The sequence below is a fragment of the Lissotriton helveticus genome, chromosome 5_1 (genome assembly GCF_964261635.1).
Source record: "Lissotriton helveticus chromosome 5_1, aLisHel1.1, whole genome shotgun sequence".
Classification (NCBI taxonomy): Eukaryota; Metazoa; Chordata; class Amphibia; order Caudata; family Salamandridae; genus Lissotriton; species Lissotriton helveticus.
In genome coordinates, this window is record NC_136065.1 from 578907171 (window position 1) to 578927215 (window position 20045).

At 46.3% G+C, this 20045-nt stretch overlaps 1 protein-coding gene across 2 annotated transcripts in view; it reads right to left on the reverse strand.

The window, feature by feature from the left end:
- KIF20B (kinesin family member 20B) overlaps window positions 1-20045 on the reverse strand; it is a 608549-nt gene that overhangs the window by 470873 nt on the left and 117631 nt on the right. For both annotated transcript variants that reach the window (XM_078642920.1, XM_078642919.1), the window contains exon 7: window positions 1741-1801. In XM_078642920.1, coding sequence (XP_078499046.1) covers window positions 1741-1801 — 61 coding nt within the window. The remainder of the gene's footprint in view (window positions 1-1740; window positions 1802-20045) is intronic.

The window sequence follows — 20045 nt, forward strand, 5'->3', positions numbered from 1 at the left end:
CGGTCGTGGATGTCTGCGATCTTGTAGTGGAAGAAGGGGGCCAGCGAGTCGCACAGGTCTTGCGAGGGTGGGATGTCGTTGGTGTTGGAGCTGGGGTTGGAGAGTTCCTTCACAATGTTGAAGAGCTCTTTGCTGTTGTGTGCGTTGTTGTCTAGGCAGTCTTTGAAGGAGGCCCTTTTGGCGGATCTGATGAGGTGATGGTGTCTGCTGGTGGCGTTCTTGTGGGCTGTGTGGCTGTCCGCTTTTAGTTCACGGAGCCAGATCTTCTCCAGCTTTCGGCAGGGTTGCTTGGAGGCCGGGAGGTCTACAGTGAACCAGCTGACTTTCTTGTTGGTGTGACTGTTGGAGGGTTTCTTGATCGGGGCAAGAGTGTTGGTGCAGTCGTTAATCCACTGTCTGAGGTTGCAGGCGGAAGTGTCGGGGTCGGTGGGGTCAGCAGGTGGGCTCTGGGCGAGGGTGGTGGTTAGCTGGTCTCAAGTGACTTTGCTCCAGCAGCGGCAAGGCATCTGCTGGGTGCGGTGCTGCATGGTGGGTTTCTTGAAGGTTAAGTGGATGCAGCGATGGTCGGTCCAGTGGAATTCGCTGGTGTGGTTGAAGACGTGGGGCTTGTGGAGAAGATGGGGTCAAGCATGTGACCAGCGGGGTGGGTGTTGTGACTAGTTGTCTGAGTCCGAGGTTGGCTAGGACGGTGGAGTTGGTGTAGTTGTTCGAGGTGGAAGTGCAGGTCCCCGAGAAGAATGTAATCCGTGGAGGCGAGGGCTTGTGTGGTTAGGATCCGGGGGGGGTCTGTAGATGAGGGTTCCTCGGAGGGTTTTGTTGGGGTCGGTGTGGATCTGGAAGTGCAGGTGTTCGGCGGTGCTAAAGGTGTCATCGGTGTTGGTCGAGACTCAGAGTATTCCTGTGGACGATGGCAATTCCTCCTCCTGCTCCGTTGGTGCGATCCCTGCGGGTGATCTTGTAGCCTTCCGGGACGGCTATGGCTATGTCAGGTGCCGAGGCGGGGTTCAGCCAGGTCTCCGTCAGGAAGGCGACGTCTGGGGAGGTGGAGTCGATGAGGTCCCAGAGTTGAACGGCGTGTTTGCGGGCGGAGAGGGTGTTGAGAAGGATGCATCTGAGGTGGTTGGGTTCTTTCCTGGTCGGCAGCATGGTGGGGCGGATGCTTGTGAAGCTGCAGTTCCGGCAGGTGAAAGCTCCGTGGGTGCGCTTCGGGGTGGCCAGGAAGCAGGTGTGTGATCGTCCGGTGTGGAGTGCGTGGAGGGTTCTGGCATCGTAACGGTGGCGGGAGTCGTGGCGTTCGCGTGCTCCAGGGGCAGACTGGCGCAGACGTGCTTGCCTTAGATGCGCGTGCCCACTGCACGCCCGCTGTGCGGCCTCCATATGAGGGGGATGTGGGAGGGAGGAGCAGCTGGGAGGCGGGAGGCGAATGGGATTGCAGGGGGGCGGGGCCGCAGGAGCAGGATAAAACAGGCAGGGGCTGCGGGGGAACTGGGCACAGGAAGGAAAAACAAGTCTAGGCAAGAAAGCAAGTACAGGCACAGAGGAATAAAAACAAATCTGGGCAAGAAAGCAAGTACAGGCACAGAGGAATAAAATAAGTCTGGGCAAGAAAGCAAGTTAGGCTCTGGGGAAAAATACAAGATTAGGCAAAAACAATGCAGGCAGAGCGGGGAGCGACTTGCCTGCGAGCAGGGTCAGAGGTACACAGACACAGACACACACGCTCACTTTTCTTGATCTTACCTTCAATGCTGTCCATAGATTCCAAGTACGGTCCCCCCTGGCCAGCACTCTGAGACTCAACCTATGAATAAAGAGAGGCAGTTACATTTTAGAATCATCAGAATAATGAAATTGCTAAGCAAGCAAGTTGTAAACTTTGGTTACGGAAGACTGGTAAGAGCAGGATTCTAATTTGTGACTTAGCGAGTGACTGCCAGATGAGGATTGGTGCTGGGAGTGGATGATAGTTCAGTCTTTATTCCTTCTCATTGCCCCATTTCAAACAAACACATCCACTGGTTTCATTTACAGGCATTCATCAGCTGTCAGGAGTTAAACAGTTTAATCGAGGTCCAAGTTATTTTCAAGTGTTCCTTTAACATATTGTGACTCATGAGAACTAGTTTTCTCTGTTGTAGAGTACTCAATAGAGGAAACTATGTATATCAAGAAAATCAGAGGTTTAAATCCTGAAGACATTGTATGGTTAGCAAAATAAACCAGACCACTGTTCTCATTTCAAGCCCTGGAATTAATTCAGGGGCCAGAGATTACTTTTCAAATGAGATTCAAACCAAACATCTCTGAACCCAAGAAGATTCTAAGATTTCTGGCTGTAAATTTCAAAATACCAGGACAAATAAATTGCACAAAATATTTAGCTAACTCTAAAAGAACTTTCAATATCACTACAGTAACTAAAGTAATACCATAAGGGATGGCCTATAACAACGGTGGATCCAGATCACCTACACTTTCAACCCGGATCTCTACATTTATGAAAGTTATCTTGCTCAAAACATTGCCCTTAAAAAATTGGACAATTCCTGTAATGCGGCTACAAGAATAGTTACAAATCGATCTACAAATCTATATAGATAAAAACGAATGCATGTCTGTCTGTCTTTATACATTACTACACCATTCATCCGATCGCCATGAAACTTTGGGAAGTTGTTGAGTACACTCACGCGAAGGTTTCGGGGATAAATATTTTTTTTAAATATCGGCCCCCCAGGGCCCTCATAATCTTTTGAATACTGATGTACGCACCATACGGAAAAACCACAAATCGTGTATCCATAAGCACTTGAATAAATAAATAGAATTAACACAGCATTCATCCGTTCGCCAGGAAACTTTGGGAAGTTGTTGAGTACACTCCCCCGAAGGTTTCTGGCATAAAAATTTGTTAAATATCGGCCCCCCAGGGCCCTCATAATTTTTCGAATACTGATGTACGCACCAGACGGAAAAACAAAAAATTGTGTATCCACAAGTACTCTATTAAATAAATAGAATTAAAACGACACTTTGAAATGTTTTCCGTATTAAAATGAATACATTTCAATAAAAATGACACAATGTAAATTGAATGTTATCATAACGAGTTTCCTTGAATTTCCTTTCTTCAGAGATCGCAGCAATGCGCGACGGGTAAGCTAGTAGAAAAAAAAAATGAAATCCAAGGTGGATTGTTTAATTTTCCTATGCCTTTTACCTGTGCAACCCTCCCCTACTGTCTCTATAACCTTGACCAACAGAATTTTTGGTTTTGTGGGTTGGTGAATAGGTGAAAGTAAGAATTAGGCCAAACGTGAAAGAATGCATTCATGGGTGGATAAGAGTAGCCGATAAATAACGGAAGGCTAGTCACAATGATTAAAGGAGGATGCTCTCTCCTCCCTATACCGCAACTCATCCATCCATCCATCCATCCATGTGTCTAGTTTCTCATTAATCCACCTAACCATATTTACTCTAACATTCACCTTCTCATTCAACTACACCCACAAAGTTAAGCATTGGTGAAGAGACACCGTTTGATTAAAAAAAGGCAAGTCCTATACGCTTTGCCAATATTGGTATCATATGTACTCCTTTTAATGAGACTTCTCACATTTCCTGCCTTTAATGATACCTTAATGATACCTTAAGTACAGAGTTTACTTTTCTATAACAGACATTATGATTATTCAGTTTACTCGATTTACTGCTTTGCAGCAAACGTAAGGTTTGCGGTAATTCAGATTAATGACATTCACGCCACTTCAGATGTTAACAACAAACAGTTAATAGAAACCCATCTTTCGGAACACTGCACACTATCCCTGCTCCGAAGGATAAAGCACAGAGCCAAGCGATCGATGGTGAGGTGTAGTTGTGAGAGGGGATGGGAGGAGAGACCAATGGTTAGACAAAGAGCAGGAGACATCGAGAAACCAACAAGAACCCACATACCAGAAGACGCCAGAGTGAGAAAGACCCACAAAAATAGTGACATTGAAAGAGCCAAAGAAGACAGACACTCCAAGAGACACAGAAAGTAAAGAGATCAATGCAGTAAACTAAGAGCACGCTCAGTACATAGATAGAGTGCAATGGCTGGCTGAGATTGCATGGGAGAAACTGCAGCAGACACCCTCAGGAGAGAAGCATGTAGCCTGTGCAAGGGAGATAGGCCGCAATGCATAACGACCTGGTCATCCCACTATGATCTAGGAACAGAAGAACTCTGTACGATGGCAGTTCCCAAGCAAAGGGAAGGTGAGACTCCATGACAAACATCCCTGATTACTCAACTGGTGCTCTTAGCATCTCAAGGTTAGAGTTCAGTTCGAGAGAATTTGGAAGTTTAGTTTGTTGAGGTTAGTAGAAAATAAGGGTGTTGGGAGTTCCAATGAAGATAGTTGAGGGAGGATCAGGGCTATTAATGACTGGTACAAGCCTTTTGCTCAAACATTTCAATGTTTGTTTTTCAGTTTCTTCCTTGTTAATTCAGAAATTCTACCCTCAGTGAGTGATCTGTTTCAATAGCCTTCTAGCCCTTCTGTCTTAGCCTTGTCTGGAGTTCGGGCCTATAACCAGACCTTCCAGCTTTTTACAATTATGTGTTTTGCAAAATAAATGCAAAATTAGATGTGAAGCCTGATCCCCCATTTCAAGGCACAGGCCAGAATAAAAGCCAATAAACCTTGCAGCCTGTTTATGTAGTAACAAATGTCAAGTGAGTGTGCTTGCTGTTAATCTATTAGAAACATTTGATTTGTGTAAAAAAATAAAAAAAAACGAACAAGCTCATGCCTGAAACTATTTTAAATCCGCAAACATCACTTCTTAATTACACCTAAATTAAACGTCACTGGTTAATATTTTCTTTCTAGAAAGGATAAATGAACTTTACGTGTTAAATATCGTTTGAAGTCGGACACTCTAAGGGCCCTCCAAATAATACCTTTATTAGACTTTTTTTGCAGAGAACTGTGAAGAAAAACTAAACATTAATTAGTTCAAAATGTCAACCAAAATGCGTGTCCTGCAGAAATGAGAACCTTTTCAGCAAGTCTTTTTCGATTAGAGGTTTTAACAAGACGTGGTTAGAAATGCCTTCATTCCATCAATCTCCACAGTATATTCCTTTATTTTTCCTTTTCATTACTGTTTAATATTCGTAAAAAAAATAAGTCTGTGAGAAAGTGCCCTCTTTCTTCATGGTTGCCCCCACTTTTTGCTGATGTACTTTGAGAATGCCCTGGGCTCCTGCCAAACAGGTACCCAGGGCCTATGTCCTTTCCCTAAAACTGCATTGTAGACAGAACCCAATTGACACTCTCTGGCCACAGGTCAGCCCCTGGTAAATGGTACCATCGGTACCCATGGCACTGTGACCAGGAAAGGCCTCTAAGGGCTGCAGCATTTAGGGTGCCACCCTTAGAGGTCCTGTACCTTTACACCTTCACACTGCCTTTGCAGGCTGCGTGTTTTGGTACAGAGCAAAGTGAATAGTCGAGATGGCACACATCCCTGTGTGCCTAGCCTACAACCCACTGCCCTTGCATAGTTCAGCCACCACTTTAGTTGGGTGCAATATACCAGTGGTGAGGGTACAGGTGAATGAGCCCTGCACCCTTACAGTGTCCAAGTCAACTCTTAGGCATTATAAGTGCAATACTGCCATCAAGTATATATTGTGCTGGGCATTTGTCATTACCAACTCCACGGTACAAAAGGGGGTGGCTCGGAAGCTTGTTTCCGGTCCAGGGAAGGCATGGCTTGGCAGTTCGGGCTGGACTGTTCCCATGAGGCACAGGGTCAGACTGATTTGCATATAGCCATGTCAGAACTGGGGTGGCAGAGTGGGCTAAAGAACGGTGATGGATTAAACCCAGATCTTTTGACTGAGTGTGAGTGTTGATTGGTTCAGATGCTCCGTCCATCACCACCCCCTTTTGTACCGCATTACCAACTCCACAGCACCATGATGGCTTTACTGAAAACGTAGAAGTCTGGTATCAAACTTCTCAGCACATTAAACCCACACTGTCAGTGTGGGATTTAATGAAAAATGTACTCCGAGGGCATCTTCGAGATGCCCCCTGAAAAATGACCCATCACTAGTGTTCAGGCTGAGTGGCAGCTCGCCAGCTGCCACAACCAGACATGTTTCTGGACCCCTGGGTCTAGAGCCTGCTGCTCTCAGGGGGCTAAAACAATGCACATCCTGGGACGAGGTGCCAAGCCCCAACCCCCCCCCCCCCGATGAACAGGATCCACGAAGGGGAACCATCAAAGGCTTACCGTCTTTGTGAGCTTCCCCAGGCCTGTTGCTGCTTTCAGGAACTGGCTTCCACCGGTTCTGACTCCCACTTTGGGCAGGAAAATCGGCAGGAAAACCAAGTGAGAGAGGTGTGCCCATCTTTGCCAACCCCACTCCTCAGGTGGGGGAGGCGAGGTAAAACAACTCTCAATCCACACAATCTTGAAGATGAGGGGCCCTAGCCAACCAGAGTTAGGCATATGCCCCCTTCCACCGGAGCGGTACATAATAGGGGGTGCACCCACCCAAAGGAAGGGACCCATTGGTCTCAACCTTTACCTAACCGTAACACCCCTATATCTAGTATTTAGGGGCAACCATGAACCTTGTCTCCATAGACAAGAAACGACTACAAGAAGGACCGAACAGCCGTGCTGAAGCTAACACGAAGAAGACGCCCACTGACTTTCCCCAGCCCTACCGGCCTGTCCCCAATTCGAACCTGCAGCTGCAAACTCCGGTGTGTCCTGCAGCCAGCAACCTCAAGACCAACAAGGACCGGCTCTGCCTTCCACAGAAGGACAGTCTCCAGTCAACACCAGATTTGTTCACCCACAGACTCTGGCTCTGGCCAAATCTTCGAGTCTGCACTACTTCGCACCAGTCGCCCACGGCCCAAGTTAGAGTGACCCAACACCACAAGGAGGTCTCCCCGGAGATCCTGACCTGAGATAGTTATCACTGACCTGCCTCCAGCCGACGCCTGCAGCCTCATTCCGGAGGGTCCCCCCAACCGCAGGAGCTGGTAAGAAGATCTGAACATAAAAGACACCTCTGGACCCAACGCCCCACAGCATTGGGTGGCCCAACCAACTGTCCAGCTAACCCCCAGCATCCCAACTTACCACTCCAAGAGGGGGGTCGCTCCCAGAAGACCTTTGTCCCCGAGCCTGCAGTGTGTTTACAAACCGGAAAATCCCCATTAAAAAAGTAACAGGGCACCCAACGCCAAAACAGCACCCTGCACCCGGCCGCCCTAGTGCCGCTGTGGCTGTATCTTTGGTGCTAACTTGAACCCCCCATTTGCCCTGAGCTAAAGTCCAGGAGCTTTGCTCCCACAACCTTGTGGCCTGCTCTTGAGCAGTCACCAACCAGAGGTCCCCTATCCCCCATTGGATAACATTGTGCCTCAGCACTTTGCACCTGGTCGCCCTAGTGCCGCTGAGGGTGCTTCAAGAATGCATCCTAGACCCTGGGAGACCCCTAACTCTAACCTCAGAAAACCAACTCCCACAACAAAGTACTTACCTGCTAACCGATAACTGTATTTCCACCCATAGGATAACATTGACTGTTTTCTATGTAAAAGTTTCGAAGTGTGGAGTTGGAAAATCTATAAAAGTCTATATAACTAGGTACAAATAACAAAAACTCATTTACTTATCTTTATACAGGAAATGTCCCAGCGCAGTATCAGATATACTACACTGTATGAAAATAGCAAACTGCAAAGTACTATACATGACCTACTACTGAAAAGTCATTACAGAGTATAAGTACAATATTTCAAAGTATTGCATTTCCAGTAATTTTACTGTAACCAAAAAGTATACATACAACTGCAATTCAAACTGTATTGTTACTGCAAAGTATAAACCACTTACCTGTGCCAGACTTGCTTGGTTCTAGGAAAGAAATAACTAAATATTTTTATACAAAGCAAATTGGTCTGAGTTCAGTCTGAGTGTGTGACATCATTTGCTGTTTGAGTGTGTACAACAAATGCTTAGCACTACCCTCCGATAAAGCCTTACTGCTTGCCCACACTACCACCAATAGAGAGTAAGGCGCTATCTACTTTTACCTCTGCCTACCTTTGGTGTCTCACTGGATTCCATGCACACTGTACCTAATTTTGGTATAGTATATACAGAGCCAGCATCCTACGTCTCTCAAACTTTTCTCACCACAAGTACTTCACCCTGCAAGGGCATGCAAGCTGAAGGGTTTATCAAGGCGAAATAATATAAAAATAGAGAATATTATCAAACCAAATTTCATTCAAAATTTGGAAATAAATGTTATTAGTGATTCCCCATTGTAAGAAAGTGGCTCTATATATACACTGGACCAAAGTAAGGTATAGTGCGTATAGAGTCCCCCAGACACAGGTTAAAGTTAGATATAACCTTAATCTCTAAAAGGGTAGCTTGGTTGAGTAGTAAGACAGCATCAGAGGACAGTGTAAAGCATTTGTTGTACACACTCAGTCAGCAAAAGGTTTCACACACTCAAGAACTGAACTCCAGGCCAATTGTTTTTATATCAAAAGATATAGTTGTTTTATTTTAGAACCGACAGGTATCAAAATATACTTTTCTCAATATGAGTGACTTTAGATAATTACTTTGCAGAAAGGCAATAGACTTTGTAAGTGCAATAGCTACAGTGGTTGCAATAGGCAATACAATTCTAAACACAATTTAACATTGAGCTCAATGGGTTTTTCTACATAAATGCAGTTGATTACTTTAAGGATTACTTTTCTAACCACAGGACTGGATCCTGGATTCTCGCCCGGGACATAAGCTGTAAACAGTTCAGTAAAAGCGTTTTGGTTACAGTTGTGATTTTTAAAGAATATAAATGTATTGTCAAAGTTGACACTTAAAAACTTTTCAGTGAAAACCAGGCAATGGTATCCTATGGGAGGAAATCAAGGCACAGGTAAAGTGGGTTCTCGTTACTTTTGTAATCCAGTACTGGACTCCTAAGTTCAGCACTGGGACCTCTACCTAAGACAGGTAAGTAATTACGTTTCAGTATTTGGTACAATTTTTAAAGAATATTTGTAGTTTGCAAAAATCGACACTTAGAAGAAATTTCACAGAAAAACAGTCAATGGTTTCCTATGGAAGAAAATGCAGGTAACTGGTAAGTACAGTTAGGATTACTTTTGCGGTTCAGTACAGGGCTAAAAGGTACAGTACTGGCTTCTCTCCTGATCACAGGTGAGTAATTCAGAATTCGTTATTCTGCTGATTTTAGATGAATATTTTAAAGTTTCAAAATTTCACACTTTCAGTAAAAACCAGTCAATGTTAGCCTATGGAAGGAAAGTGACTTATTGGCTTTTAGGCAAGTACTCGACTGGTAGAGTTAAGGTTCTGGGCATAGACTCAGGGGTCTCCCAGGGACGGAAAGGTACCTCAGTGGCACAGGGGCAGCCGAGTGCAGAGAGAGTAGGCCCAATGCAATCCAAAGGAGGGTAGGGGGCCTTTGGTTGGTAGCTGCCAGCAAGCAGGCCACGCGGCTGAGGGAGCTGAGCTCCTGGTCACTTACTCAGGGCAAGTGGGGAAGTAGAGTAGGGTAGAAGTTGCACTCCCAATGGCACTCGGGCGGCTGGATGCAGGGTGCTTTTGAGGTGTAGGGCGCTCAATGTTATCCAATGGGAAAGTTACAAAGTGAACAAAGGCTCGGGGACGGAGATTCTTCAGGTGCAACCACCACTTCGAGGGGTAAGTTGGGATCTTGGAGAAGAGGTAGGTACCCCAAAGGAAGGCACGGGGAGCCGCAGAGCGCCGGGTGTCTTTTGGTGTCGGGAATTCTTACCCTCGGCTGGTCGCGGTTGGAGGGGTCCCTGATTCTGAGGCTGCAGGAGTCATCTGGTTCGTCAAGGAGGGTCTTTGGGCCCTGCACTTTGGGTCAGTCGCCAGGGAGACGTCCTCGTTGTCTTGGGTCACTCAGGCACAGGCCGGGCTCGGCGGGTGCAGAGTGGGCTGGATTCGCAGTTCCTGGCTGGCACCAGGGGTATTGCTGTTTAAGCAGAACCACTGCTCGTGGGAGTCCCAGTCTGTTGGAAGGTTCAAGGCAGGCAGATACTCCGGGGTTGTCGAGGCTGTTGTCCGCAGGAGATGCCGGAGTTTTGCAGGAGCAGGTTCAAGGATCAACAGGCCTGTAGGGTTCTGGGGCCAAGTCAGTGGGCGTTGTCCTTTTGTTAGCAGCTGCACGGCAGGACTTCTCGTTTTTTGGTCTTGTTGCAATCGCAATCTGAGGAAGGAAGGTTCAGGGTGCCCCTAAATACTAAATTTAGGGGTGCTACAGGTAGGGCAAGAGCATGGACCAATGGGTCCCTGTCCTAGGGTGGGCACACCCCCTAGCCTGCTCCTCTCCTTTGGGAGGTGGCAGGAGCCTAGCTGTGATTGAGCAGGGCTCCCCATCTTTAAGATGGCCAGAGCCGGGAGTCGTGCTTCACCTCACCTCTACCACCTGAGGGGTGGGGTTGGCATGGGTTGGCATGGGCTGGCACACCCCCTTTCCTCACTTAGGGTGTCCCGCCATTCCTCCCGCTAGAGTGGGGGTCAGAACCAGTGGGGGCCAGTTGCTGAGTACAGCAAGTGGCCTGGAGAAGCTCACAAGGGCAGTATGCCTTTGAAGCTTCCCCCTGCCCATCCTGGGGGAGGAGGCTTGGCACCTCGTCCCAGGATGTGCATTGTTTCAGGCCCCCTGAGAGCGGCAGGCTCTCGGTCCAGGGTTCAAAAACATGTCTGGTGGTGGCAGCCTTGGTAGCCCCACAGTCAGGACACTGGGAGTTGGTTAGGTTTCAGGGGGCATCTCTAAGATGCCCTCTATCGTGCATTTTACATCAAATCCCACACTGGTATCAGTGCGGCTTTAATGTGCTGAGAAGTTTGATAGCAAACCTCAGTCTTCAGTGAAGCCATCATAGTGCTGTGGCCCAGCACCATATACTATTAATGGCAGCACTGCACACAGTGCCCAGGAATGGCCCTGGGTACTGTAGAGGTACAGGGCTCATGCACCTGTGCCCACACCACTGGCATAGGGCACCCAGCTAGAGGGGTGACTGATGGATGCCAGGGCAGTGAGCTTGTGGGCATGGCACACAGGTATGTGTGCCATGTCGACTGTTTAGTTCTGTACTTAGACACTCAGCCTGCAAAGGCAGTGTGGGGGTGTCAGGGCACAGGGCCCCTAAGGGTGGCACAATATGTGTTGCAGCCCTTCTGGGCTTTCTCTGGTCACCATGCCCTGGGTACCATTTACTAGGGGCTGACAGGTGGCCAGAGAGGCCAATTGGGTTTTAGTTTTAACACAGTTTTAGGGAAGGAACACAGGGCCAGGGTACCTGGTTGGCAGGAGCCCAGGGCACACTCAGTCAAAGCACATCAGCAATTCAGCAAAAAGAAGGGGCATGCCCATGCAAGAAAGATGGCACTCTCACACCCATTTGTGAAAAGCACCTACATGCGTGTTCTTGTGAATCAATATGCCTCAAAAGCTACATTGAAAAGCGTGATATTGTGAGGAAATCGGTGTAAATCATGGTCTCAAATAGAGAGTAAAAGTAGATCAAAACGGAGTTTAATGAAATATATTTCTCTGCATCAGCAAAAGCAAAATGCTGAAAACTGGCTCCCCTTTTACTATACGTATTAGTATACGGAAACAATATCTGTGCTTATTTAAACTCTGCTTACTTTTAGTAAAATGCCCTACAAATGGATGTTCTTTAGGGTTAGGGATTCCTCCAAAAGACACGTTTGTATAATTAGACTTAAAATCAAAAAGTTATTTTTGTATACAAATACAATGATAGATAAATGCCGAAGGTCTAATTTCCAAGATGGCGTCCTTACATCGACATCACCTAAAATTTGAGTGTAACCTTTAAACGCTGCTCTCCCAGACATGATAGTTTTGGAACTTTCGATAAAATAAAAACAAGACGATACAATAGATTTGCCTTTGAATATAATTTAGATTTCATAACTCAGATTGAACAAAACTAGCCAGCTGAGATGGCGCTCAAACTTCCAAGTTAAGATAGCCATTACGCAGACTTTAAAGGTTAATGGAGAACCATATACTATATCTAACCTTAACATGGTACCTCCGACACTGAAACGCAACTTGAGAATGTCTTTAGAAACTTCTTAATCCCAATAAGACGATGATTGGTCCTTGTTAAAAATTATTAGACATCTAGCTTTGTTTAGAATATATAATAATTAAGAACCAAGGATGATAAGGAGTCATTCATGACTGAAGTACTTTTATCTGGCCAAGGTGGCGTTTTCAATTACAAGGAGGAGATTATATCTTTTGGCTCTGAAATGGATGTAGGACTAATCCCTTCACAGGACTTCTCAGTGGTGTTGATTCTAAACGCAGTTAGTTCTTAGGACCGGATACGTTTTTCCACAGTTTAAAGTTCTCCTTTGAATTTTTACTTGCCAACTTTTGACGGTACTATTTTGGCAGTTAACTAAGGTTATGACTATTCACCTCCCCAATAGGCGGACCGAAGAGTGAACATGAATCGTTTTAAATTAGCAACTATAGGATTATTCCTTTTGGATTTAGATAGATTTAGATCAAAATAAGAAAATCGTAATGCATCTGCCCCTAAAATAGGGCATCCTGGGACATTAGGGATAAGTTGAGGCAGGAAGAATACACTAGAGTCATTGATGTGAGGATGCCATATTGGAAGTTCTTTATGGGAGGAGCTTTAGGGACAGAATTCAAATGGGAAAGTAAAAGCAGTTCCCATGTTCAGAAAGTCATAACAATTATATATAGTTTGGGTATTTAACATCCTTTAATTATAGAAGGGAGCATCATGCAAGTCAATAACACAAGGTGATTTATTAATGAACATGTGTTTTACAGGGTCGTCAAAGGGCACTGATAAATACATATCAAAGTGGTTACTGTGTATTAAGAACAAATCATACGGAAATTAGTATATTAAGACTTTATACATATAAGTCGGGAGCATCAGACCTATCACGTATATGTGAATTGGGTAATTGTTTCCCCGGTTCAAAGTTCTTTTAATTTTTACTCTCCAACCTCTCACAGTCCAATTGTGGCATTTATTTGACCTAAGAGTGCACATGAACCGTTTTAAGTTTCTAACAATTTAAATTACCTTGTGTTTCCCTTCACAAATACCCTTACTCTGTAAAGTCCGACAAATATTCAGTTAACAATTGCCTTGGCTGAGATCTTTTGTATAGAGCTACGATATTTTTCCATCAATGTCCTTGTATACGTCAATTAGATTTTGATTTAAAGTTTTACTCTAATTATACAAACTTATCTTTGGGTATGCCCTAAGCCTACTGGACACCTATTCGTAGGACTTAATACAAGAAGTAAACAGTTTCGACAAGCAATAAGCACATGTAACGTTTATGTATGCTAATATATACAGTAAAAGGAGCGCCAGTTTTCAGTATTTTGCTTTGGGTGATACCTTATCGGAAGAATATATTTAATCTAATGTAGGATCTACATTTACTATTTGCTCTCATTTGAGTCTATGGTATTCACTTATTTACTCACTATGTCATACTTTTCAGCGTAGCTTGAGAGCACTCAAAACAAAGCCCGTAGCCATGAATACAAATAGCACTGGAATAGCCGCTGACCTTGGTTTGCGGAGCAGCACGATGTCTGGTGTAAATCACTTTATCGCCTTGTAAAGGGTAGTAACACTATATGAATGCAATTTCAAGCATGCTTACTCACTATATCCTGCAGTGCATAATGGACGTCCTACAGACGTAGGAAGTGTCAGTCTGCCCTACAGATAGTTAAAGTCAGTAGTCATCACTAAGATGTCTCACAGGTTCTGCACATGGTCCATTCTAGATAATTTACTGTGTTATGAATGGAGAATAGACTCCAACTGTGACAGTAAATCCTTGGTAGTAGTGTATAATAGGAATACAAGAGCAGCCCATAAGACCATAGGTTGGGAAATAGATGATTATCAAAGAAGAAAATGGTTCTAACTAGATTCATCCGTAAGAACATTCATATAAAAAGTGAAGCCACTGTATGCAATTGTTAGAAATGGGATTTCCGGTTGGATAAGGCTTGCGCCAAAGTCAGGCAGAAACCACCACTCTAGTCAGGGCAAGGGAGTTACACGCCAAAGATAACCCCTGCTCACCCTCTCGGTAACGTGACGCGAGCAGTAAGGCTTATCCCGGAAGCAATGTAAGTTAAGTATTTGCGCACGCACCCACCAGCCACAACATCCAAGGCCCCCCCCACAAAAGGAACTCCACACAAGGTTATATATAAAAAATAGCCTTTGTATTATACCAAACACATTAGATAAGAAACACACACTTTATAATGTGCCATAGGCACGGGCAGAATTTACAGGGGATTATGTACATGGGACAGGGCCACGTGGGCCACTGTCAGGAATATGCACTTTTAGAACTAGTACTTGATAGAATTAGCACTTTGTAGGAATAACACTTCATAGAAATAGCACGTTTAGGACATAGCACATATAATAACTGTAGCACCAAATAGCAAATGTAGCACACAACCAGTAACCACTGGTAAAAGGTAAGTAACACCTACGCAACCCGAACCACCTTAGGAAAATATCACGCAGGGAACCATTAACTCACTAGCATAACTATACTAGGAAAACCAACGTCATAAGCATAACAATACATTCAGAGGTATAGGCAAAGACATTACACATGATGCAGAAATCACATTAGGCAGGTAATCACAATTGCGCAAAGATCACATAAGGCATAAACACGTACCCAACGCCAGGGCACAACACATGAACTGTCCCCAGGCCAACTGGACTCTCAGGGGCTGAAACGCCCTGTGTCCAAAATGTTAGGGCAGGCTGCGCAGGCAGAAACCAGAAGAAATGCGCAAAGGGGCAAGCCTAAACGAAGCAGCTGCCCACTAAGTGCTGGGCAGCTGTAGGACTGCGTATGGGCACCAGCGTGCCTACTGAGCCTCCTCTGTGGGCTCCCAAATGACAAAGATGCCCCTGAAGTTGCTGGAGCCTCGTGGGCTCTAAAGAATTGGGTGCCCTGGAGCCTCGTGGGCTCTGAAGAAACAATGTGGGGGGGTGGGGGCGCTGCCCCCCGGGGCCGCTCTACCTCAGGGAAACTGCCCCCACATTAGTGGAGCCTCTTAGGCTTTAAATAACAAAATGCGCCAGTTGAGCCTCGTGGGCTCGGATGAACAAGCTGCCCCCGTCGTTGGAGTCCCCTCTGTGGACTCGGAACTTTAATACAACAGTTGCCCCTCGCGTTGGAGCCTCTGGGCTCTAGAGACGAAATGCCCCCGAAAGTCCGTGGAGCCTCGCAGGCTCTAAAATAAACAATGCCCCGGGACGTTGGTGGACTGGTGCCCAGGAACCAATTCTGCCCACTGTTGGAGCGGCCCACTGCCAGACAGGCCGCTCTGAAGTGCAAATAGACGTGTGCCTCGATCAGACACCACCTGATCTCGCTGCGCAGCCACCCCCAGCCCTGTTCACTCACTGGGGTTTCCAGGGGCTACTCGGGCCAGACCTGCACTGGGACTCCTCAGCGGCACCCCGGGGCTCTCCCTTGCTCTTGGGGGCCCCGGGGGAGGGACGTCGGCTTTTGGCTTCTTCTGTGGGCAGCGCGGGGCTCTTCTTCCCCCAACAGAGCCCCGCCTGCACCTTCAGCCGCCTCTACTTTTCTCGCGCTACGCTGCGAGGGAGGGACTTCCGGGGCCTTCTCCTGGGCCGCGCTGCTATTGGCCGGCCAGCTGCTTCCGGGTTGGGCCGGCCCAGGGTCAGGCGAGCTCTGCCTGGCTTCCGGGTCGGGTTTTACAATCGGGTCGCGCGGTGATTTCGGTCAGACGAGGGGTAGGCTTCCTCATAGTTGGAAATATAAAGCGGTGTGGGCACCGCAATGGTAATGTGTAAGAATACACGGGCACAAGGTCCCTGGCGAGGTGGGCACCCGCTAGGGACATAAACCGTCAAAATTGCGGGGTAGGCTCCTGCGCTGATTATAAGCACAAAGGGGGATCCCCACGCCGGGGAATCCCTCGAGAAAAGGGATCGCCGCTCCAGCGGTGCAATGCACTATTTAGAGGGGGGAGAGGCCAGCGCTCCCTAGGGCTGGCAGGCAGGAATCCCCAAAGTCCAGGGACAAAATCCAGCAAGAGATCCTTAGGAGGGGAGGGGGGTAAAGGCTGGGTCCAGGGTCCAGCTCACAGGGCCCTCCAGGCAGGGAGGCAGTCCCTAGTGGCTGTATCCTCCTGGCACCAGCAGCAGCAGGCCCCCCCTCAAGATAGGATCAGGAAGAGAGAACGTTTTGTAAGGGGTCACAGCCCTATTTTATACACAGAATTCCTTTGTCAGAGGGTGCAGGGTGGGGAAAAAACCAGTCGAAGCTGGTTTTGGAGCACTTTGATGTGTTCAGCCCCTCTTCTCATTCACTGGCCAGGCTGGGTCCAGGGTCCAGCTCACAGGGCCCTCCAGGCAGGGAGGCAGTCCCTAGTGGCTGTATCCTCCTGGCACCAGCAGCAGCAGGCCCCCCCTCAAGATAGGATCAGGAAGAGAGAACGTTTTGTAAGGGGTCACAGCCCTATTTTATACACAGAATTCCTTTGTCAGAGGGTGCAGGGTGGGGAAAAAACCAGTCGAAGCTGGTTTTGGAGCACTTTGATGTGTTCAGCCCCTCTTCTCATTCACTGGCCAGGCTAGGGACAATAGACGCACCACAGGGGGCGGAGCCAGCATTGTGTGGGGAAAGCCCAGCCCTATTCAGGTCCCAGGTGCACTCCTGCCTCACATCACTCACATCACTCATGCAGATCTCTCCACTCACTACCGGGGCAGACCCATCCTGACTCCTGGAGCCAGGCTCACCAGCCAGCTCCAGCCAATCACAAGCCAGACAGCCAATTCACATAAATTACACAGGCAGGCCAACTTCTAGAAGTGGCACTTCCACACTAGACACATTTATGCTGCACACATCATTGCGCAGCATTTAGTCACACGAGTCCGCACATACTAAACTCGAGCCTGCACTCCCCACGCATCAGGAACCAACATGGACACATACATTCCCCATGCATTCCTATGGGAGGGCAGGCCAACCTTAACACACGCACGCACTTTACCCAGGGACACAGTGGTAAAGTGCGCAGAAACCAAAAATCACTAACACCAGGTCACATACCAAAAGCAAAAAGTTTAGGGGTGAACCTGCCATAAGGGCCAAGTCCAACTGCAATCAATGCCAATACAATGCAACATACCACCAACACGTTCGCATCAAAAAAGATTTTTTTAATTCAAATTATCCACTGAGTAAGTGAAAATATCCCAAACAAAAAATCACCACAATCAGCGTAAACTAATGTTGAGTGCCAATATTTCTTGTGTGTTTCATCACAACAAATACCTTTATACACTTTGCACAGTTTCAAGAGACTGAGTATAGTTTATATGTTTGGTAGTCAAGGACATTTCAACCCTCAACTGGATAAAGGGGTACCATAAGGACAGTTACTGTGTAGGGACATCAAAGTCACCATAAAAGCTGGATTCAAAGTATGTTGGTCTTGATCAGACCACGTGATCAGTTAGAAGCCCAAATGTGATAAAAATGAGGGCAATACTCACTCAGGGGTTGAACCCTGAGTGGTTGAAATACTTGAAGTAATGTGAAGCGCCACAGATAGACAAAGAATAGCCAGGCTTGGCTAAGTCCCCCAACAGGCCTGACAGTATGCTGCAACTGAAACCTCAGATAAACCTCAGTCAAAGCAGTGCTATACAGTGCAGTCCTACAGGAGACCTGGACGGTGATGGTCTCCTGCTTTATTTAAGCCCTCTTGCCAGTTGTCCATTTGCCCTCTGTGTGGCTACATGCGGTGGATAGATGCCCTTCTAATGTGTGTGGAGTACTGACGTTCCATTTCCGCTCATGCTAGTTTTCCCTTACTACCCTGAACAAACAGTCTTGCTTGCATTATGTTGCAGGTTTATTTGTGGCACCCTCAGCACTGTTTAACACCTAACATGCATTGAAACTGAGAAAACAGACCATTAGTTATGTGACCTGCACAATTAATGGGTCCACATTCCTCCTCCACTGGGAACCAAACACCCCACTGTAGCACTCTACTCTTTCAGAGTAGCGAAGCAGAGCAGTCCAAGGCCTACTCCGGCGAGGTGGTGTATGGTAGTAATCACCATGAAAGGTTATGGGAAACACGCTTTAAAAATTGACCCCAATATCATAGGTTTTATAAGGGAACTTTATCGCGGGGCGGGTGCAAGAGTCCGTTTCGGACTGAAAGGTGAATGTAGCGCAAAATTCCCAAATAAAAAGGGCGTACGACAGGGATGCATATTGGCACCATTTTTATTGAATTCATACATCAACAATATAGCATCCCATTTGCTAGATACTAGGCAGGACTACCCACAAGTCAAAGGGCGGCCAGTCCCAATCCTCCTTTATGCGGATGACGCGGTCATTATGTCGCGCACGCAATTGGGACTTCAGAGAGAGTTAGATTCCTTTGCTGAGTTTATGGGTGAAAGGGGTCTAAAAATCAATAGTAGTAAAACCTTTAGCATGCCCTGTCCAAGAAAAAGTAAGGTTAACTGCAATATATTCCTTGCGGGGGAAAAGATTGCCTCTACTAAAACCTTTTCCTACTTGGGCATCGTTTTTGATAACGGGAAGTGGGCTTCAGCTGCAAATGCCAGGAAATTAGCCTTCGCCCAAGCTATCGGTGCCGTTAGGAATTTTGCAATAAAATTAGGAGGCAGACCCATAGCTGTCCTCATGGACATCTATAAAGCCAAATGCGTGTCCACAGCAATTTACGGAGCAGGCATATGGGGTATCACAGATACCAGCAAGATCCAGGCGTGTGAAAACGCTTTTCTACGGTATTTGCTGGCTGTGCCAAAGTCAACTGCCACTTATGTTTGTCACAAAGAGCTGGGCATAGTATACAAGTCTGATCTTATTAAGGTGAGCCCTGCACTGCTGTGGCACAGGGTCTGGGTCTCTCATGAGACAGGGCTGAATAGGGACATTATCAGCGATTGCATGAGCTATCAGGGGCATTTGAGTGTAGAATGGCTAAATTATGTTAGACGTTTTCTAACAGCCATCGAACATCGGGATTACTTCGACAACCCAGGTAATATGGTGGGTGTGTCTAGAAGGAAACTTAAGGAGATGTGTCTTTCACACCTGGAAGATTCCAGGTGGCAAATGGAGAGCAAGAAAAAATCTGTTGTACACAACCATATGTTGTTAATGGGCAATGGCCTCCAGAATTACCTATCCGTCACCTTAAACTGCTTTACTCGGATGCTCCTAACTCGTTTCAGGGTAGGCAGCTTTTTTAGATTGGTGACTTTCCCTGAGATGAACACCTGGAGAGATCCCTTGCCTTTTTGTCCCTGTGACGATGTATCACAACAATCAAATATACATTGTATTATGTTTTGTAAATTCTATGCCGCAATTAGGAAAAGTTATATGCCTGGCTTGCTTAGACACTGGGGCCTAAGACAGTGCAGACCGGCTTTGTTGCGACTGCAAATGATGGGAGGATGAGCTTACTCTCTTTAGTATTTCAGTGTTTCTTAAATCTCTTCTGAGATGCAGACTATCTATGGATCATAGTTTTTAATGTCAGTCATAGATAAGTGGCATTTCGGGTTTTTTACAACTGCTTTGTTTTTATTATGTTTTACCCATATCACAGATGTATACATGAATTTTAGTATAATGATGAATTTTGTAACTGTATTTTTAAAATGTGCTTTTATGGTGTTTTTAAAATTGATACCGAATAAAGCTACTTTTGACTCTAGTAATCACCATTCGCTGACACGCAATAAAAACACTCACTAATTAATTGCCCAGTCTGTGCTTTTTCTTTAGAAAAGTAAAAGTACATTTATTACAAACAC